The sequence below is a fragment of the Manis pentadactyla genome, chromosome 2 (genome assembly GCF_030020395.1).
Source record: "Manis pentadactyla isolate mManPen7 chromosome 2, mManPen7.hap1, whole genome shotgun sequence".
NCBI lineage: Eukaryota > Metazoa > Chordata > Mammalia > Pholidota > Manidae > Manis > Manis pentadactyla.
This window is the reverse complement of record NC_080020.1, coordinates 217635068-217650843: the sequence shown is the minus strand read 5'-3', so window position 1 is coordinate 217650843 and position 15776 is coordinate 217635068. Positions and strand designations below refer to the sequence as shown.

General features: G+C 44.7%; 2 protein-coding genes and 1 long non-coding RNA gene across 7 annotated transcripts; 1 reads left to right on the top strand and 2 right to left on the bottom strand.

Annotated features, from left to right (window-relative positions):
* Window positions 1-299: 299 nt before the first annotated feature.
* SF3B6 (splicing factor 3b subunit 6) lies at window positions 300-8181 on the bottom strand. Its single transcript, XM_036881728.2, has 4 exons — window positions 7977-8181; window positions 5410-5528; window positions 719-857; window positions 300-569 (listed from the first exon to the last, which is right to left on the bottom strand). Exons 1-4 carry the CDS (start codon window positions 8004-8006, stop codon window positions 480-482), a joined length of 378 nt encoding a protein of 125 aa, XP_036737623.1. The 5' UTR covers window positions 8007-8181; the 3' UTR covers window positions 300-479.
* TP53I3 (tumor protein p53 inducible protein 3) lies at window positions 8087-14085 on the bottom strand. Of its 4 annotated transcripts, none has more exons than XR_008995926.1 (6): window positions 13454-14066; window positions 12135-12402; window positions 10802-11014; window positions 9746-9942; window positions 8565-8990; window positions 8087-8204 (listed from the first exon to the last, which is right to left on the bottom strand). XR_008995926.1 is itself a non-coding variant. In XM_057497412.1 (6 exons), exons 2-6 carry the CDS (start codon window positions 13589-13591, stop codon window positions 8808-8810), a joined length of 999 nt encoding a protein of 332 aa, XP_057353395.1. In that variant the 5' UTR covers window positions 13592-13731; window positions 13838-13945; the 3' UTR covers window positions 8487-8807. The 4 variants fall into 4 exon arrangements, 3 of the variants coding, with proteins under 3 accessions (XP_057353395.1, XP_057353394.1, XP_036737622.2); XM_057497412.1 differs by lacking the exon at window positions 8087-8204 and having other exon boundaries at window positions 8487-8990; window positions 13454-13731; window positions 13838-13945; XM_057497411.1 differs by lacking the exon at window positions 8087-8204 and having other exon boundaries at window positions 8487-8990; window positions 13838-14085.
* Window positions 8446-13301, top strand: LOC118910522 (uncharacterized). 2 transcript variants are annotated; one of them, XR_008995927.1, is made up of 4 exons: window positions 8446-8538; window positions 9319-9402; window positions 11886-12052; window positions 12791-13301. It is a non-coding gene; the product is annotated as an uncharacterized LOC118910522 (long non-coding RNA). The 2 variants fall into 2 exon arrangements; XR_008995928.1 differs by having other exon boundaries at window positions 8448-8538; window positions 9322-9402.
* Window positions 14086-15776: the final 1691 nt, after the last annotated feature.

Below are 15776 nucleotides of genomic sequence, written 5' to 3'. Positions count from 1 at the left end.
AAACTATGAGCTTTGGTTTTCTTACCTACAAAGCAGAGCTCCCTACCTTCACCAAGTTGTGAAGATTTCTTTATTCAAAGTCATTCACAAATGACAACACTCTAAGAACTTATCTTGATGGCTCAGCACTGGACTGCCCAATGAAGACATTAAGAATACAGAAAGATCCCTGCTCTCCAGAAGCTCAGTTTCTAGAACCACCTACCAGCAAACAATTCTTGATATGGTTCAACTGCTGTTTTGGTGTTTTTTTTCCTGGTATCAAACAGGAGGGGAAAGTTCAAGAGAAAACACCAACATGTTTTACAAAAAGCTACAAATTTATTAACATAATATATTCTAACATGTATCAAAGTTTCAAGCAGGTCATTTTAAATCTGAAATAAGAAATCACAATATTCACTATTAATTAAAAGAAAAAGGGGTGGTGGTTGTGACCATCCATGGGTTTTAGTCTAGCGTGAAAATGCAGGAAGTATCTACTTTGGTGGATCAGTGTTGATGCCATATTTCTCCTTAAGAAGTTTCAACTGCTCTTCCTTCTTCTTTGTGTCCATCTTCTGAAATGCCTGAAATGTGGTAAGCACCAAAATTAACAGATACCAATCCAGAGTCAAATGAATTTTACCAACAGCACTAGCCAGGGAAGAACTCTACTTTTCCCCTCATGGCATGGTTCTACAGCTCCCTGTGGGATGAGGACCATGGCTATACTTACCCTATTGGCATTATAGTACAAAACCACGAGGTATCTGTTACAAACATTGAATCCTGACAGGTGATCACATGCATTCTTGGCATCAAAGATGTCTTCATAGACCACATAAGCTGTTCCTCTAGTTTCTGGTGTGTTCCCCCTGCAGAGTCATATCAGACAATTAAATATATTTACCCAATTACGGGTAGTTGAATAACAGAACTGTCTTTTAAACTGGTAACCTTGGAAGATTAAGGACAGTAAGTTTAAGTTATTTTGAAATCCATGAAAACCTTTAGAGGAAATAAAAGGTTTGTGGATAGGTATGCTGGATAAGCCTGTAATTTCTTGGATTAGGTAATTTTTGTTTTATTTTTAAGTAAAACAACTATAGGTTAAATTGATATATCATGACTACTAATGAGCTACCAAAGCACGAGCAGCAAAGGACTGACTGGCTTGGAGCTTTGTCAGGCTTCACATTCACTCTCCCAGTTCTTCCTGCTTCTCACAGTTAAGAACCCATTTTCAGTCTGAAGCTGCAAAGTACAGACCTTAGGAGTGATGGCTCTTATTAGTCGGCAGTGTCTAGAATAGGGTTTTCTTACCTGTGCTTTTAGTTTCAATTCTTAAAGACAAGACAGTCTCCATCAATGTAGGAAATAATTGTTTCTGGGCAATATTTTATGAAGGCTTATCAAATCCATAACAAATGAAGTTTATTTTGTGTCTGCAGAGTAGAGTGAGGTGGGAAGGAAGCCCCTACTAAAATGGCAAAATTGTCAAGGATATATAGGAAAACAGCCAACCATCACTCTTTGGGGCCAAGGAAAGGATGTCCTCCAATGTAAAGACAGAGTTAATGTACTTTCTTCCACTTTTCTGAGAATCTTTTAAAAACACAATACAGTTAGCTCCCAACTTTCATCTACTTATTTTTTATCATATCTGCACTCTCATGCATTACACAGTTCTGGTTGGTGGGGAAAGGGGCTGAGCTTCTGTGGAGACGAGAGTGGACACAGACTTGTGGGTTGGGTTGTCTGCGAGCCAGGGCAGATTGCTGAAGTGGAGGCTGAACCTTGCTCGTGGATGTAGGGTTGCTGCTAATGTAGGTGTCCTTGCCACCCCCTCTCCTTTCCTCACCTCACCAGCTTCCTTCAGGAGAGGAGGAAGGGAAGTGTGAGGAGCAACATGCTGCAGGCTGCAGCTGGCCATGTGCTTGTTAAAGTGGACAGAGGGCACACTGGCTTCTGCTCCAGTGGGATAAAGAGGGACTCCTTGCCTTCATCTGTGTTCCAGCCACTCAGTGAAGCTGTGGAATGAGGCTGAAGACTGGGCTGACTCTGCCTCCGCCGCAGTGCTGCACAAGTTCGAGGAAAGGCAGCAGGCCATGGGAGGGCACCTGCCTACATCTGACCTAGGACAAGACTACAGTGTTGGGCCCGAGTCAGAGCTTAAACTCCCTATAAAAGGGGACAGGACAGGTACGGGGTTCTGGGGTGATCAGAGGGTGCCAGTGTCACTGCATGCTTGTACTTTGTGCAGCTTTATGGGCATGATGAGGGATTTTATAATACGTTTTATTCTCTGCGAACAATCTAACAACTTCTGGACTTTTGATTTTTATTCTTCAAGACTTAGGTATGAAAATTGGGAAATACCCACAGGAAAAAAACACAAAAATTTAACAAGACTTTAGTTTTTATGGACAAAGATGGTCTTATATTTTATTTTACTCTCACAGTGCCATGCATACAGCAAGTGGTAATAAGCATTTGAAAAGTGATCTTTTTCCTATCAGTTCTCTCTCACATCCTATCTCCAGGAAGCTAAACAAAAAGACCTCTCTATCTTCTTCTTACACCTTCTTAGGAAGTAGAACACAGACAGGCATTAACTGCATTTTAAAGATTCTCCATCTCAAGTGTTCCAGCCCCTAGTTACCAACCTAGTATCTTGAGAACCACATTGTAACTGTAATTTTTAAAGATGTATTTGGTACCTATTAGGCACTGAACCAACATTATTTTCTCAATTGGTGGTAAATCTTAGAGTAGGAATAAAATAATCTAATCATGAAACTTAACATCTCTGAGGTTCAGTTGCTCAACGTTGTCAAATAGTGACATCAGGCTCTATCACCTGCCCTACACCTTACATGCAGTTTTACTATCAAAGGAAGTAGCAAAACCAACTATACTTCAATTAAAAAATATCTTTTTTAAAGAGGTATCAAGTATAAAAGGGCTTAAAAAAGTTCAGAGCACCAAGTGTCTGCTACATGCCAGGTGGGTTGACCAATCATCCCAGTTTGCCCAAGACTGTCCATGTCCCAGAAAACTCCTTGGTTCTGGGCACACTGAGAAAGTTGGTTACCCCAGGGCCAAGTATGTAATAAAGCATGATCACAGCATCGAGGAGAAAAACGTTTGTTTCTCAATCTGTAATTTAGACCCAAGTTCCTACACATCAAACTTTCATGAATTTATTCAACAAATATATACTGTGTTCTTACTAAATGACAGGCACTGAAAACACAGTAGTGGAGACAAGGATCATCCCTCCCTTCAAGGAGCTTTATTCAAGTGGCACAAAAACAAATTAAGTACAAAATAATTACAGCTCATTAGGAATATTATTGAGGAAGCAGAGAGCTGTGACAGAGATTAACAGGAGGGCAGGGGACTGCTTAAGATAGGTGGTCAGGGAAAACCCTTCTGAAAAGGTGATAGTGAAGCTGAGATCTGAGGGATGCGGGGCCAGATATGAGCTGAGCCAGGTGAAACCATTCCAGATGGAGGGACAAGAAGTACAAAGGCCCTGAGCTACTTACTCTCCTAAAGACACCACTGCTTTGTTATTTGTCCTTCTGTCTTAGCTTTCTGAAACAGTCTCTCACTTCACTGATGTAAGCATCTCTTAATTATATACTATCAACAAACTCAGTAACACTTTCATAAATTAATCACAACCACACTACCATTTTCTATGTTAATCATTTACTTAAATACACTGGGTGCTTAACATGTAACATGCATAACAAGAGTCAACACAAAATGAAAAGAATATGTGGTACCTGCCCTGGCAGAGCTCAGAGGCTGGCAGGAGAGACGAGTGAGTGCACAGACAACAGCAAAACCACATGTTAACTAAGAAGAGACGTTCAAAGAAGGTTTTATGGGACCACAGAGAAGGGGTGGCCAGTGCACACGGGAAGGAAATCTCCATGACAATGTACCTTACAGGCACTAATTTGATCTTTACTAAAAAATTTTTAATAGTAAGTTAGGAAGATTTTGTTTCACAGATAATTGAAGCTCACAGGAGTTAAATATTTTGCCCAGTTTCATATGGCTAGCAAGTGACCGGTTAGCATTTGAACTTAGGTCTCACAAGCAATCAAGTAAATTTGCTGTCTCCATGTTAAAAGCTGAAAGACACTGTCTAGATTATCTTACATGTGAGGAAACAGAACTAAAAAAGCCAGGTCACAGCACCTGAAGTAGAATCTTGTCTCCTGATCCCCAAGTTGGGATATTCTGTACACCATTCGTGAGTGTCCAGAACAGGGTTTCTTAACCTAGAGGCCATGTACCCACTGAAATTATATGCAAAATGTTGTATATTCTGTGGAAAGGTCCAAAGCTTTTACCAAATACTCAAAGGGTTGAGACTTCCTAAAAAAGACAGCTGGTCTATAAAGCTAATTCTCATCCCCACTGGAGTACCAACAATGATATATTTTTACCTTTTCATTTACTTTCTGGAGGGACAGTGATCATTTAAAAGGAGGATCTTCAAGATCTCACAGAGTTCTAAAGGCTAAGAAGGAGCTCTCAGGTCATAAAAGAAAAAAATATCCCAACTAAAAATAAAAACCTTAGAAATCGTTTCAGATGGACTTGTAGGTACTCAGCCCATTTATACTAGTTAGCATGACAGTGGCGTCGGTACTGTGCAGTACAGAGATTCACTTTAGAATCAGAAGATTTTATCACCAAACAGCGTATGAAGTGGGAGAGGCACTTTTACTCCAGGCCTTGGTAGTCCTGCTCCCAAGACAGATACAGTGTCACGCCACACAGGACTGCAGGACTGGTGATGCAAATAAAAGCACCTACTACAACAAATAGCATTTAGGAGATGTTCAGTAAATATGATTTGAAGGTATGAACCCCAACTTTAGATTAATTACCACATGAATGTGTGTTGTAATTATTTTTCCCTGTATTTTTCAGTCTTTAAAAGAAAGCTGTAGTTGAAAAAAAAATCATTTTTCTCAGTTACTTTTTATACCCTTTGCTCAGTTTATTCAGAAATTCTGGAGTCAGTAAAGAAGACAGTGAAAACAGAAAATTTATAGTTAATGCATATAAAAAACAGTATAGTACTTGACTTTACAAACAGTAGGTATGTGATAAACGTTAGTTCCTTCCCTTCCCATCTATTCCCCTCAAACCATTCATTACTACTACTTGCTCTCTGTAATTTCACAACTACTCTTGTTGGCTCTCATTGAGTTGGATCATGAGGGTGTCAGTAGATACTTCTCCCTTACAAAACAAAAAACAAAAAAAACCTTCATCCCCTGATTTCAATCCACTAGTCTCCAGGCTCTTGGTCAGGCCCTGCTGCCAGATATAAGTCTAAGAACATAGATTATGCAATCATTTTCTTAAATTACATTTCAAATGCTCAGTAAGACTCACACTCTGATTTGACGAATAGGTCCGTATTTCCCAAATATATCATACATTTCCTCAGCTGTGATTTTGTATGGCAAATTTCTTATATACAAAATCCGATTTACTTCAGGTGGAAGTCGAATCTACAGTGAAAAATATGTATTGTTAGTATAATCAGGGGCAGGAATACTACCTTTTAAAAAAAATTCTCCCAGTAAAAAAATTATACATCATAAAAAAAGCCAAGAATAAGAATTATAACCTGATATTCTCGAAAATGGTATGCTCTTCACAAAAGCAACTGGGTGGTAGTTTTAGGAAAGACTATAAGGAACTAATATGGGGCTACTACAAAACCCAGGCTTTCAGTCACTACAGTTAACAAGGATTTCCAACCTCATTTAAAAGTCCTTGATGCCTCAGACATACATGGGAAAGAACAAAGGGAACTATTCCCGTTTACTAGACTTAATAAAACTCCTGCTGATGACTCTTCTTTGGTCTTCTCAGGAACTTGTCCTATCAATGATCTTTTCTCTCTTTGGAAATTACACCCTTTCCCTCACAATTGGCTTCTTCTGTTTCTCAGGTGAGCATTGCTCATGTCCTGCCAATCATTACACAAAATACTTAATTTGGATCCCTGTTCATTCATTCAACAACTATTTACTGAGTGCCTTTATATATACCAAGCTAGATATTAGGATTACACAGTGAAGGAAAAAAGACAAGGTTTCTTCAGTTCTCTACTTGCTCTATCTTGCTTTTTTCCTTTCAGTCAAACATCTGGGAAGTCTATACTCACTGCCTCATATTCTTCACTGACACTCATCAACCTACCACAACCCAGCTTCTACCCCAGCACTCTGATCAAAGTGCTTTTACACACAAAGACCTTTTAGTTGCAGTGCTGAAGTCTCATCATACTTAACAGCTCTGAGGCTTCTGACACTGTTTTATCACTAAACAGCATGTGAAGCGGGAGAGGCACCTTTTTTTCTTGACATTATATTTCCTTGGCTTCCTCCTAACTCTCTAGTCCTCTTTGCCATTAAAATATACTCTTCCACTGAGTTCTTTTAGATTTTAGACTTCTTTTCTTGACCCTTTGTATACTCCCCTTAACTCTACACTCTCTTTGGTCTGTTAACTACACACGAGGGTTTCCACAGGAAGTTGGTAATTCTCAAATATGTATCTCCCATCCAGAGTCACTCTGGTGCTCCTTATTAACATATTCAGTTACATACTGGACATTAACTTGCTCAATAACTGTTTATTAAACTGGCAACTATTTCAGACTTAAAACTAAGTGTCCTATAAATGGAAGAATGAGATACTTATTCCCTGCCCTTAAACTAGTAATTGTGACAAATGGTAAACAAGTAAGTACAAAGTTTCAGATTATAAGATTCAAGATTAAGTTCAACTAGCCAATCAACTCTGCCAATCATAATACACTTCTCCACTAAATCTGTCCTCATTCCTCTGCCCTCCTCAAACTTCAAGACACTTCCTCTGCCCTCCTCAAACCTCACCACCACCACTCAAACATCCGAATTGGGCTGTATCTTTTTTCCTGCCCATCCTAGGAGATGAACTTGGCTTTTGCTTATTGAAAAAAACTAAGTATGACCGAATGGCAAGTGCCTTATATTTGTATCACTAAACCCACAAATACACATTCATCCATATCCACGCACCTTCCCTTTCAATACTATGTCAACCTTCATCTACTAGAAACCTTCACTCCTGAACATAACCCACTTTTCTTCTACATCAATTTCTCCTACCCTATGGCTCATTACCTTGGCATACAAATACACCTACACCACACATCTCTAAAAAAGCCAGCTATCATTCAATTTCTCTATTCCCTATTTACATGAAAACTTGCTGAAAGAGTTGTCTCCAGTTTCTCAACTTCCATGCTCTTTTTGTCCTACTGCAACCAGTTTTCATCCACTTCATCATCAATGTTACCAAAATTCTCCATCTCACCATGTCCAATTATCTGTCTTCATCATACTATACCTCTCAGAGTCTTACAATTGAACATCCTCTTTCTTATGATTTTGTTGTTGTTGTTGTTGTTTCTGTAAGGCCTTTTTGTTTTATTCACTGCTGTATTCCCAACATAGACTAGTCTCTGGCTCATAGAAGGTGTTCAATAAACATACTGATAAGTTATTTCCTATCTCGAAACTTTGGCATATATACTAGATGCTCAAAAACACTGTTGAATTAAGCCATTAATGAAGGATCCAAAAAGGTCCATCTAAGGAGAATCCCAGGCACTAGTTACCTGTGAACTACAAAATTATTTATGGGGACTGTCTGTGCTGTCACCATTTCGGCTCCGTCAAGCAACAAAGGCTGAGGGCTAACACTATCACTGAAAGAAACTCCCAAAAAGGGTGGGGGCAGAATGTGGGAGCATAGGACGGGGCCTGGATGGACTCTCCTGTGATGGGATAAATTCTGGGCTTCACAGAGGATCAGAAGAGGGACAAGAACGCTCAGGTCCAAGCCGCTGAGAAAGTCCAGCAGCGAAGGCCTCCCGCTCCGCGGAAGAAGGCTCCGATACTCACATTCGCCCTTTTGGCCGCTTGCATCGCCATCTTGGCGGGCTGATAAGGTTACCGCAGCAAATATAGGAATTCCTTCGGACACCTCCGGAGCTTGCTCAGGTTCCAGGTCTACACGGCGTCAGACGCAGGACACCACCTCCCAGGCTCCGCCGGAAGCTTTATGGCACGCCGGAACATCTCCTTCTTACGCCGAGACGTGCTGACGTATTCCCTCTCGAAAAGACTCCGCTGCAAACAGAGATAGAAATAAAAACGAGGCCGGCAGGTTGAATTAGTGTCCAGGGAACTTCCGAGATCTGGACCGGAAAAGGTGGGGCCTGGGCCTGAGAAGGGGCGGTGTTCCGGCGCGAGCGGTACTCAGCAGAGGGCTAGAGGGGTAGGGCCGAGCCTGGCGCGGGGCCGGTGCGGAGGACCGCTGACTGGTCTGGGTCTCCGGCAGTTGGCAAAACAGGCCCTACAGGGTTCTGGCTGGGTGTGTCGTGGCTGACGCAGTACCCGTACCCGGAATCCCCCCACCACTGGCGCAGCCCTTCAAGTTAAGCATCAGATGACCTGCCCTCTGGTAATCTGTCCCGGCCTCAACCTCACCCCAGCCCTGGTGGCCTCGGTGCACGCGCTGGGGTCGCCCACAGTGATCCCGCCGCCCTTCAAATCCGCTCTTTTTATTTTCTTAGCCCAGGTTTATATAGATCTGTTCACGAGGCCCGGGAGGACCAATGGGTTACAGGGGGGTCTGCAGTAGCTCCCGGTCTCTTTCCTGCATGCTGTGAATTTTCTCCAAGTTTGTTCTGGGAAGGCCAGAGGTATCCGCATTCTGTGTTGCTCCCTCCTTCATTGCGGTAGCTCCAGGACGATTTTGCCCACGTTCTTGTTAGCCTCCATGTATGCATGGGCCTCTTGGATTTCAGTCACAGGGTAGACTCTGTCCAAAACAGGCAGGAGACGTTGGGGGCCCTCCGTGGAGAAGCGGGGCAGAATTTGTTCTGTGAAAGCCTTCACCAGCATTTGCTTGTACTAAGAAAAGGAAAAGGAGACCATCAGCCTGGACAGAGGCCTTCCCACTCCCCATCCCGCTTAGCTTTTATGCTCTCTCTGAAAGTGTACACATCTGAAAAAGCACACAGGAGTGCCTAACCCTTTCACACCAGCATGTATGTGCATGCCCCCACATGTATAATCTCTGTTCTGTACCAGATAAAGACTGAAGCCTGGTGTAAAATATTGGTGTCGATGACAGCCCAAGGACTGTTTTTAAAACAAAGGCTTAAGGCGGCAGGTAGCCACTGACGGGACTTACATAGGCTAAGTTCAAAAGGGATGCTTAGGCTCTGCTGTCTCTCAGCAGGTGTAAAACTGGATGTTGGGAACATTCCCAAATCTGCTAGAAGACCGCATAGAGATTTCAGGAATTTATATTCTGTTAAAGGTACAGGCTAATTTAATCTAAGAGGCTGTCTTAACACACTGAGATGAGTTGTGCCTTTGAAAACAAAGCCCTGGAACTACCTTTAGAAGTATTCCCTAATATGGTTAATGCTTTCTTCATTCTTTTAGAAAATTTAAATATATGAAGTATTAGCTACTTTCTTTCCAAGATGTTGAGGCTTCTATTGACCAATTTTTACTTGTTCTGAAACTGAGTTACCTATTATCCATGGGGGCAGGTTTCCTAAACTTAAGATCTTCCTTTCTTGGATTAATATAAATTTTGCATCACTATTTTCTAGGTAACAACTAAATCACACGTTCTCTTCTCACTCATCATTCACCTTTTTGTCCCTGGATCGCAGCAGACTGGTGATCAGATTTCCTCGTTTAAAAAGCAGCTTTGAAAACAGAGGCCCATTGATGTCAGCTCCTCCCATCAAACCATAGAGAACCCAGCGACCATCAAGAGCTAGGCACTTGACATTTTTCTCCCAGAAGGATCCACCTATGCAGTCTAGAATAAGATTGACTCCAGCACCTACCATATGAAACAGATGTAATGTTAATCAGATACAGGCAGCTTGGTGGACAACAAGATATCATGGTCATTTTCTGGATATATATATATAAATAAATGCAGGTGCAGCGGTAAATTTATAGGTTGGTAGAAACAGTGCTCAAAGAACCGCTGTTGTAATGGAGTTTAGGTAGCTGGACTCTATCATACACATGTGCTGTAATTCATCTTTTATGATTCCCTAGCCACAGCAAGAGTGAAATGGGACAACACGATGACCTGGTACCTCTGCTGATCCCCACATAAGTACAGAACCCACTAGCATCCAGGCATGAGTGAGAACAGAACATGGAAAATCCACCCCAGGCTACAGGGCAGGCTAGTTCACAGGCTAGTTCAGGCTAGTTCTAAGTTGTGGTTTCATCTCTCCTTTTCCCTTCATGTGGAAAAACGGAAAGGGATGGGTCAAAAGTATGCAGTTTTGGCTTTGGAGTACAGAGGCTCACCCATTTAGGGAGCAACCACACCAACCCTACTATGACCAGCTCCAAAACTGGTCTCTGTTCCCTGTTAACTCACTGAAGAGTGGCTTGTTAGGAGGAAGAAATCCTGGATAATTCCAGGGCAACTCTTTGTGGTTTATCCAGTTTCTAAAACATGTCTGAATCATATCACAAGAATGCACAGGGAAACCATTTTAGTCCTAAATTCTGGCTGCCTGTCTCCAGCAGTGAAACACCAAAATACTAGAATTTGGTTAGGGCATCCATTGTGCATTTAGCAGAGGCAAGAGAGATCCAGAGCACTGGTAACTTTGAGGCTGGTAAGGATTTTATTCTATCACCTCTGAAATTCCATCTGAGCAGAAACCGTTGTTTACCTTTGGTGAATTTCAATGTTGCTTCAGAAAAATCCTCTTCTTTGTAATTGAATCCAGCAGCTGCTCCGAGCTTTTCTGCCACTTGAAGCTTGTGCTGGGAGCCAGCCGTGACTAGAGGAATAGCTCCAGCCATTCGTGCAAGTTGGATGGCAGCTGTGCCCACACCACTTGCTCCTGCATGGATTAGCACAGAGTCTCCAGCCTGAATGTTTCCTGTGGCACAAAGTACAGGAACCATTCTCTTTACTTTGCAACTGCTACATAATCCCACACAGGTATATTCTACCACAATCACCTGGACCTGGGACCACCAAATGCCAAATCTCTTGCTCTCTTAAGAGAGCATCTTGGCAGTTCTTTTTTTGTCTTACTGCCTCTGGTCAAAGTTGGGAAACAACCTTTTGAAATATTTACTAACAGCTACATCCATAATGTGTTCTACCTATGAAATAATATGAAAATGCACATCTCTGACCTATGCCTGCATTAAGTAAGAATGACTGCCACCACCTGGAGCCAGTTCTGCTTCCGCCTCCTGCTGGTCTCACTGACCCAGGCACCAAACACAGCCACCGACTCCTCCTCCTAAAATGGAGCTTTCATGTCACTTTCTCCTCAGAATGTAAAGCAGTTCTCAGTTGACTTTTGCGTCAAGTCCAGGTCATGTTCTGTTCAAGGCCACCACTATCTAGTATCAGTCTCATCTTTCACAAATGCTAATCATCATCCTTCACTTTGAGCAGAACAGCCAATCTTACCTTGACATTCTTCAGCCTCCTTGGCCTGCCTTCTGTCCCTCACGACTCCACCCTCCCTTCAAGTCCTTCTCTTCAAGAAAGCCTTCTCTGACCACCCTTGCCTACACCAGCTGTTCCCATCTTGAGCTTCTATTGTAGTTAGAAACAGGGCCACCCTTTGAAACTCTACCGTTGTCTTTGGAACTGTACATGTTGTCTTTCCCGTTAAACTGAGCTCTCTAAAGGCAGGGACCAAGTCTTCTTAGGCTCCCTCAAGTGGGCTTGTGCTGACCTCTGTGGGGTAAGAGAGGAATAAAAATGTTGATTGGGCCCTTATTCTGCCCTAGGGCTCCTAGGGAGAGCTCAGCAGGACTTTGAGAAGCTGGGACAACTGGCAGGTGTACAGTGTGTAGATGTGCACAGGCCTTCTATCTGCCAACCATGACTCTCAGCTTCAACATTATGCCAGTACCAACAAGGGATGAGGAGCTGATGCTACTGGTGCTACAGAAGGGTGAGATGCTGGGTTTTGGGGGGCTGAGTCATGAATTGAGCTATACCATGTGGAATGAGCATGGGGGTAGGGGGCTCCTTACCCAAGAGATGTAACAGCTGGAAGGCAGTGAGCCAGGCCTCTGGGATGGCTGCAGCCTGGAGCAGGGTCAGTCCTGCCGGGATGGGCATAAGGAGCCCTTCAGGGACTGTGACATACTGAGCCTGGCCCCCTCCAGGCAGCAGAACCATGGCTGGGTCCCCAATCTTCCACTGCCCCTGGCAGCCGGGCCCCAGTTCTGCAATGTATCCAGATGCTTCGAGTCCCAGAACGCTGCTAGCTCCCGAGGGTGGAGCATACTGGCCTTGTCTCTGCAGAGAGAGTTACAGTAAGTGATGAGCATGACCAGAAATCTCTTGGTCACCATCCCTGGCCCTCTTCTAGTCCCTCTTCTTTTTCTCAGAAAATTCAGGACAAAGTCAGATTTTGTAACTCAGGAAAAGAGAAGAGATGGTTTGTTTTTTGCAAATAAGAGACCGTAGGTCACATAATCAATGACTGTCATAACTGGTAAGGTCCTTAGCCATTTACTTCAACTAAACCCCTTATCCTACAAATGGAGAAACTAAGACCTGGGCACAGACACGCATTGTCCAAGGTTACAAGGTAAATTAGTAGCAGGACGGGGAACAAAACCGTGGACTCCTTAATGCTAGTTCTTATATATCATGTAATAGGCTTTGTACTTACTCTTTGCAGTCCTCAGAAACCTCTGACCAGAGGCTTTAGGCCAGAAGACTAAACTAGGAGTCTGCATCAAAACCATCTGAGGAGCTTTTCCAAAGTGCACGTGCCTAGGTCCTGGACAGGTTTCTTTTGAAAAAGTGCCCTGGATGCACACTGCGCAGTTACCGCAACCAAAGCAGCCGGTCCAGGTTCATGCCTCAAATAGCAGAAAGAAGGAAGTTCTTAGAGTACAGAGTTCTGTCTCCTGCCAGCTCTGGGACCCTCTGAGTGGAAACAGTGTGGACTTTGGAGCCACAAAGACCTCCATTTGAACCAGTTCCCCTGTTTACTAGTGTCCTGGTCTTGCACATATGCTTAACCTCTCTGACCCTCAGTTTTTTTATCTGTGGAATACAAATGGTGAACCTGCTTGTCTGAAGAGTAAATGAGATACAGCAAGGCCTAACACACACCCTCAACAAATGGTAGTTCCTGACTCCTAATCTGGAAAGGATAAGCCTTCTGCTTGCAAAACTCCTGTGTTTTGTGTAAACAAAGGAGACTGAATGGTTCTACGTCAGAACCCCCAGCAGCGCACACTCTGCTGTGTGTCGAGTGTTACTGGCGCGTCTGGCGAATGTTCATTGAAGGCCCTGAAGGCCGACCCGTCCCAGGTGCTGCCTGAGCCGTGAGTACCTGGAGTAAGTCTGCCCGGTTCAGGGCGCTGGCCGCCACCTTCAGGAGGACTTCACCCGCTCCTGGGCTTGGCTTGGCCACCTCCTTCACGGAGAGGTTTTCTGGTCCTCCCGGCTTGTCAAAGTGCACAGCTAACATGTTCTCTGAGGACAAGGTGGGGCCAGGCAGGGAGCCCGAAGCCCCCGCCCTCCTTCTCCCGGGTCCCTGCTGCTCCAGACGGGCCCCGACAGAGGCCACAGACGGGGGCCGGAGGAAGTGCGGATGGCCGTGCCGGGTGGCTGCAGTAGAGCAGTTACACAATGAAGAGCATGCGGCCAAGTACACCCCGGGGAGTTGGGGTCCGCCGCCCGGCCCAGCTCGCCGGCCGGAGCCCGCGTGACTTACTTGCTGCGGGCCGGGTCCTCCGCTGCGGGCGGGGCGGCCAGCCTCGTTCAGCTTCGGGCGGGGCCCACGCCGGAGCCCGGGACTGCCTAGGCCGTCCGGAGGGGCCTGGGAGTTGGGGCAGGGCCGGGGCCAGGGGTGGGGCCGACCGAACCAGCCCTCCACTCTTCTCCTCATTTCAAATGCAAAGCTAGTGCAGGCAAATCAGATTTTCCCTTCCTTTAGCCACTGGAAACTAGTCTTTCTCTGGGCCTGGCAGGACCTGCTGTTTGGCTCTCACTTTGAGAGAAGACTTCTCCCCCAGGAGTACTCCCGAACGCTTGGAGGGCCGGGGGCCCACTTTCCAGTGAGGCTAGGCTCTTAACCCTTTTATGCCACTGGTCTGGCAACCTACCCTTCCTGTGGGCAGGCATCCTGAGGGCAAGCAGGGTGCTACTGAGAGAAAAGGAAGGTAAATGCAGTCTTGGGACCCTTATCAAGTCCTCCCTCCTTCTGATCATTTCTCCCACGTACTGGTTGGCCTCCCCATGACAGTGGGCCTTTTGCACCACACTCATGGTGAAGACTTTATCTGTGACAGGCGGCAGGTGCACAGCATGCCCAGTGAGAAGTGGGATATGATCTGCTCTTTGAATGCTTCACCAAAGTTTCCTTACACCAGGACAGGAGAACAGCCCACTAGCAGGGTAAGGGTGAGGTCCCCGTGGCTTCACACAAATATGAGGGGTTCCTGAGGTGACTGAGGGGAACGGGCCAAAGTACTAGCTGTGGCCCAGGGAGGTCAGACTGAGCCATGGAGGATCTAAACCCTCAATCAGTCTCAGTCTCCTTGGGCACCAGAAGCCACGGAGTTGCGAAGGATCCTCTAAATCTCTAAAAGTCTATGAATCTCAATGTGACTCCCAGGCCTGGCGGAAGGGAGACGTTAACAGAGTCAAATGAGGAAGCAGCCAAGGGACCGAGTCTTCCAATGGAGGAAGGGGTGAGGATGACCTTAGAGTTCCACCCACAGGAAAGAAAGGTGATATATATATATATATATATAATTGTATAAACCCAAGTCAAGAGGTTTTAAAACTAGGGTACTGCTTAGAGCCTGTTCAGCTCTGACCTTATCTGTCACCCGCCCTCTTGTCCTGGACCTCAGCACACCGGGCCGCAGACTTTCTCGCTTACACAATAGCTTGAGAGCAGTGGTTCGTGCTCCCCCCGTGAGGCCATACAGAACCCCCTGACCATCTGCAGCCAAGCAGTGGTGTTCCTTCTAGTCAGAGCTAATGACACAGCCCAGGGTCCGTACAGCCCACACCCTGAATAAGAAAACATCAGTAGCTGGTAGAAATGACTTGTTGTCATGGGGAGGTGGATGCCCAAACTCCTCCCAAATCTCTTCTTGCCCCATCTCCTGTGGGCCAAGAAACAAAGCAAGAAGGAAAGTCACTCTTTGGAAGGCAGGGTACACTTTGTCGTCCTAGAGAGTGGGGTGAAGTGCTAAGGCATCCGGCGTAAAGACTTCAAGCTGAAGAGCTGTGTCTCATGGCAGTTCTCCACACAGACTGATGAGGCCTCGAGTACTTGCTCCAGAGAGCAAGGACGGCATTTTTCTCCCTCTGAGAAGTCAGTGTGCTTCCTCCTTTTGGAAAGTGAATCTACGTGATTGGGCACTGGTGACCCTGGAGCTTCAAGGGATCTCCCAGATCTCTGAAAGTATGGGAATCCCACCCCTGATCTTACCTTTATTATTATTTTTTTCTGAAGCAGCCAGGATACTCAGAATCTCACTTAATATTTAATCATAGTTATTGTATTAACCTGTGTGATTAGCATTTTTTAAATCCTTTTTTTTATTCATATTCTCTCCTAATTAATTTTTCTTCCACCTTGACAGGTTAGACCATCTCTAGGCTTTGTGAAAGGTACAGTAGAGAGAGGGGAAGGAGAA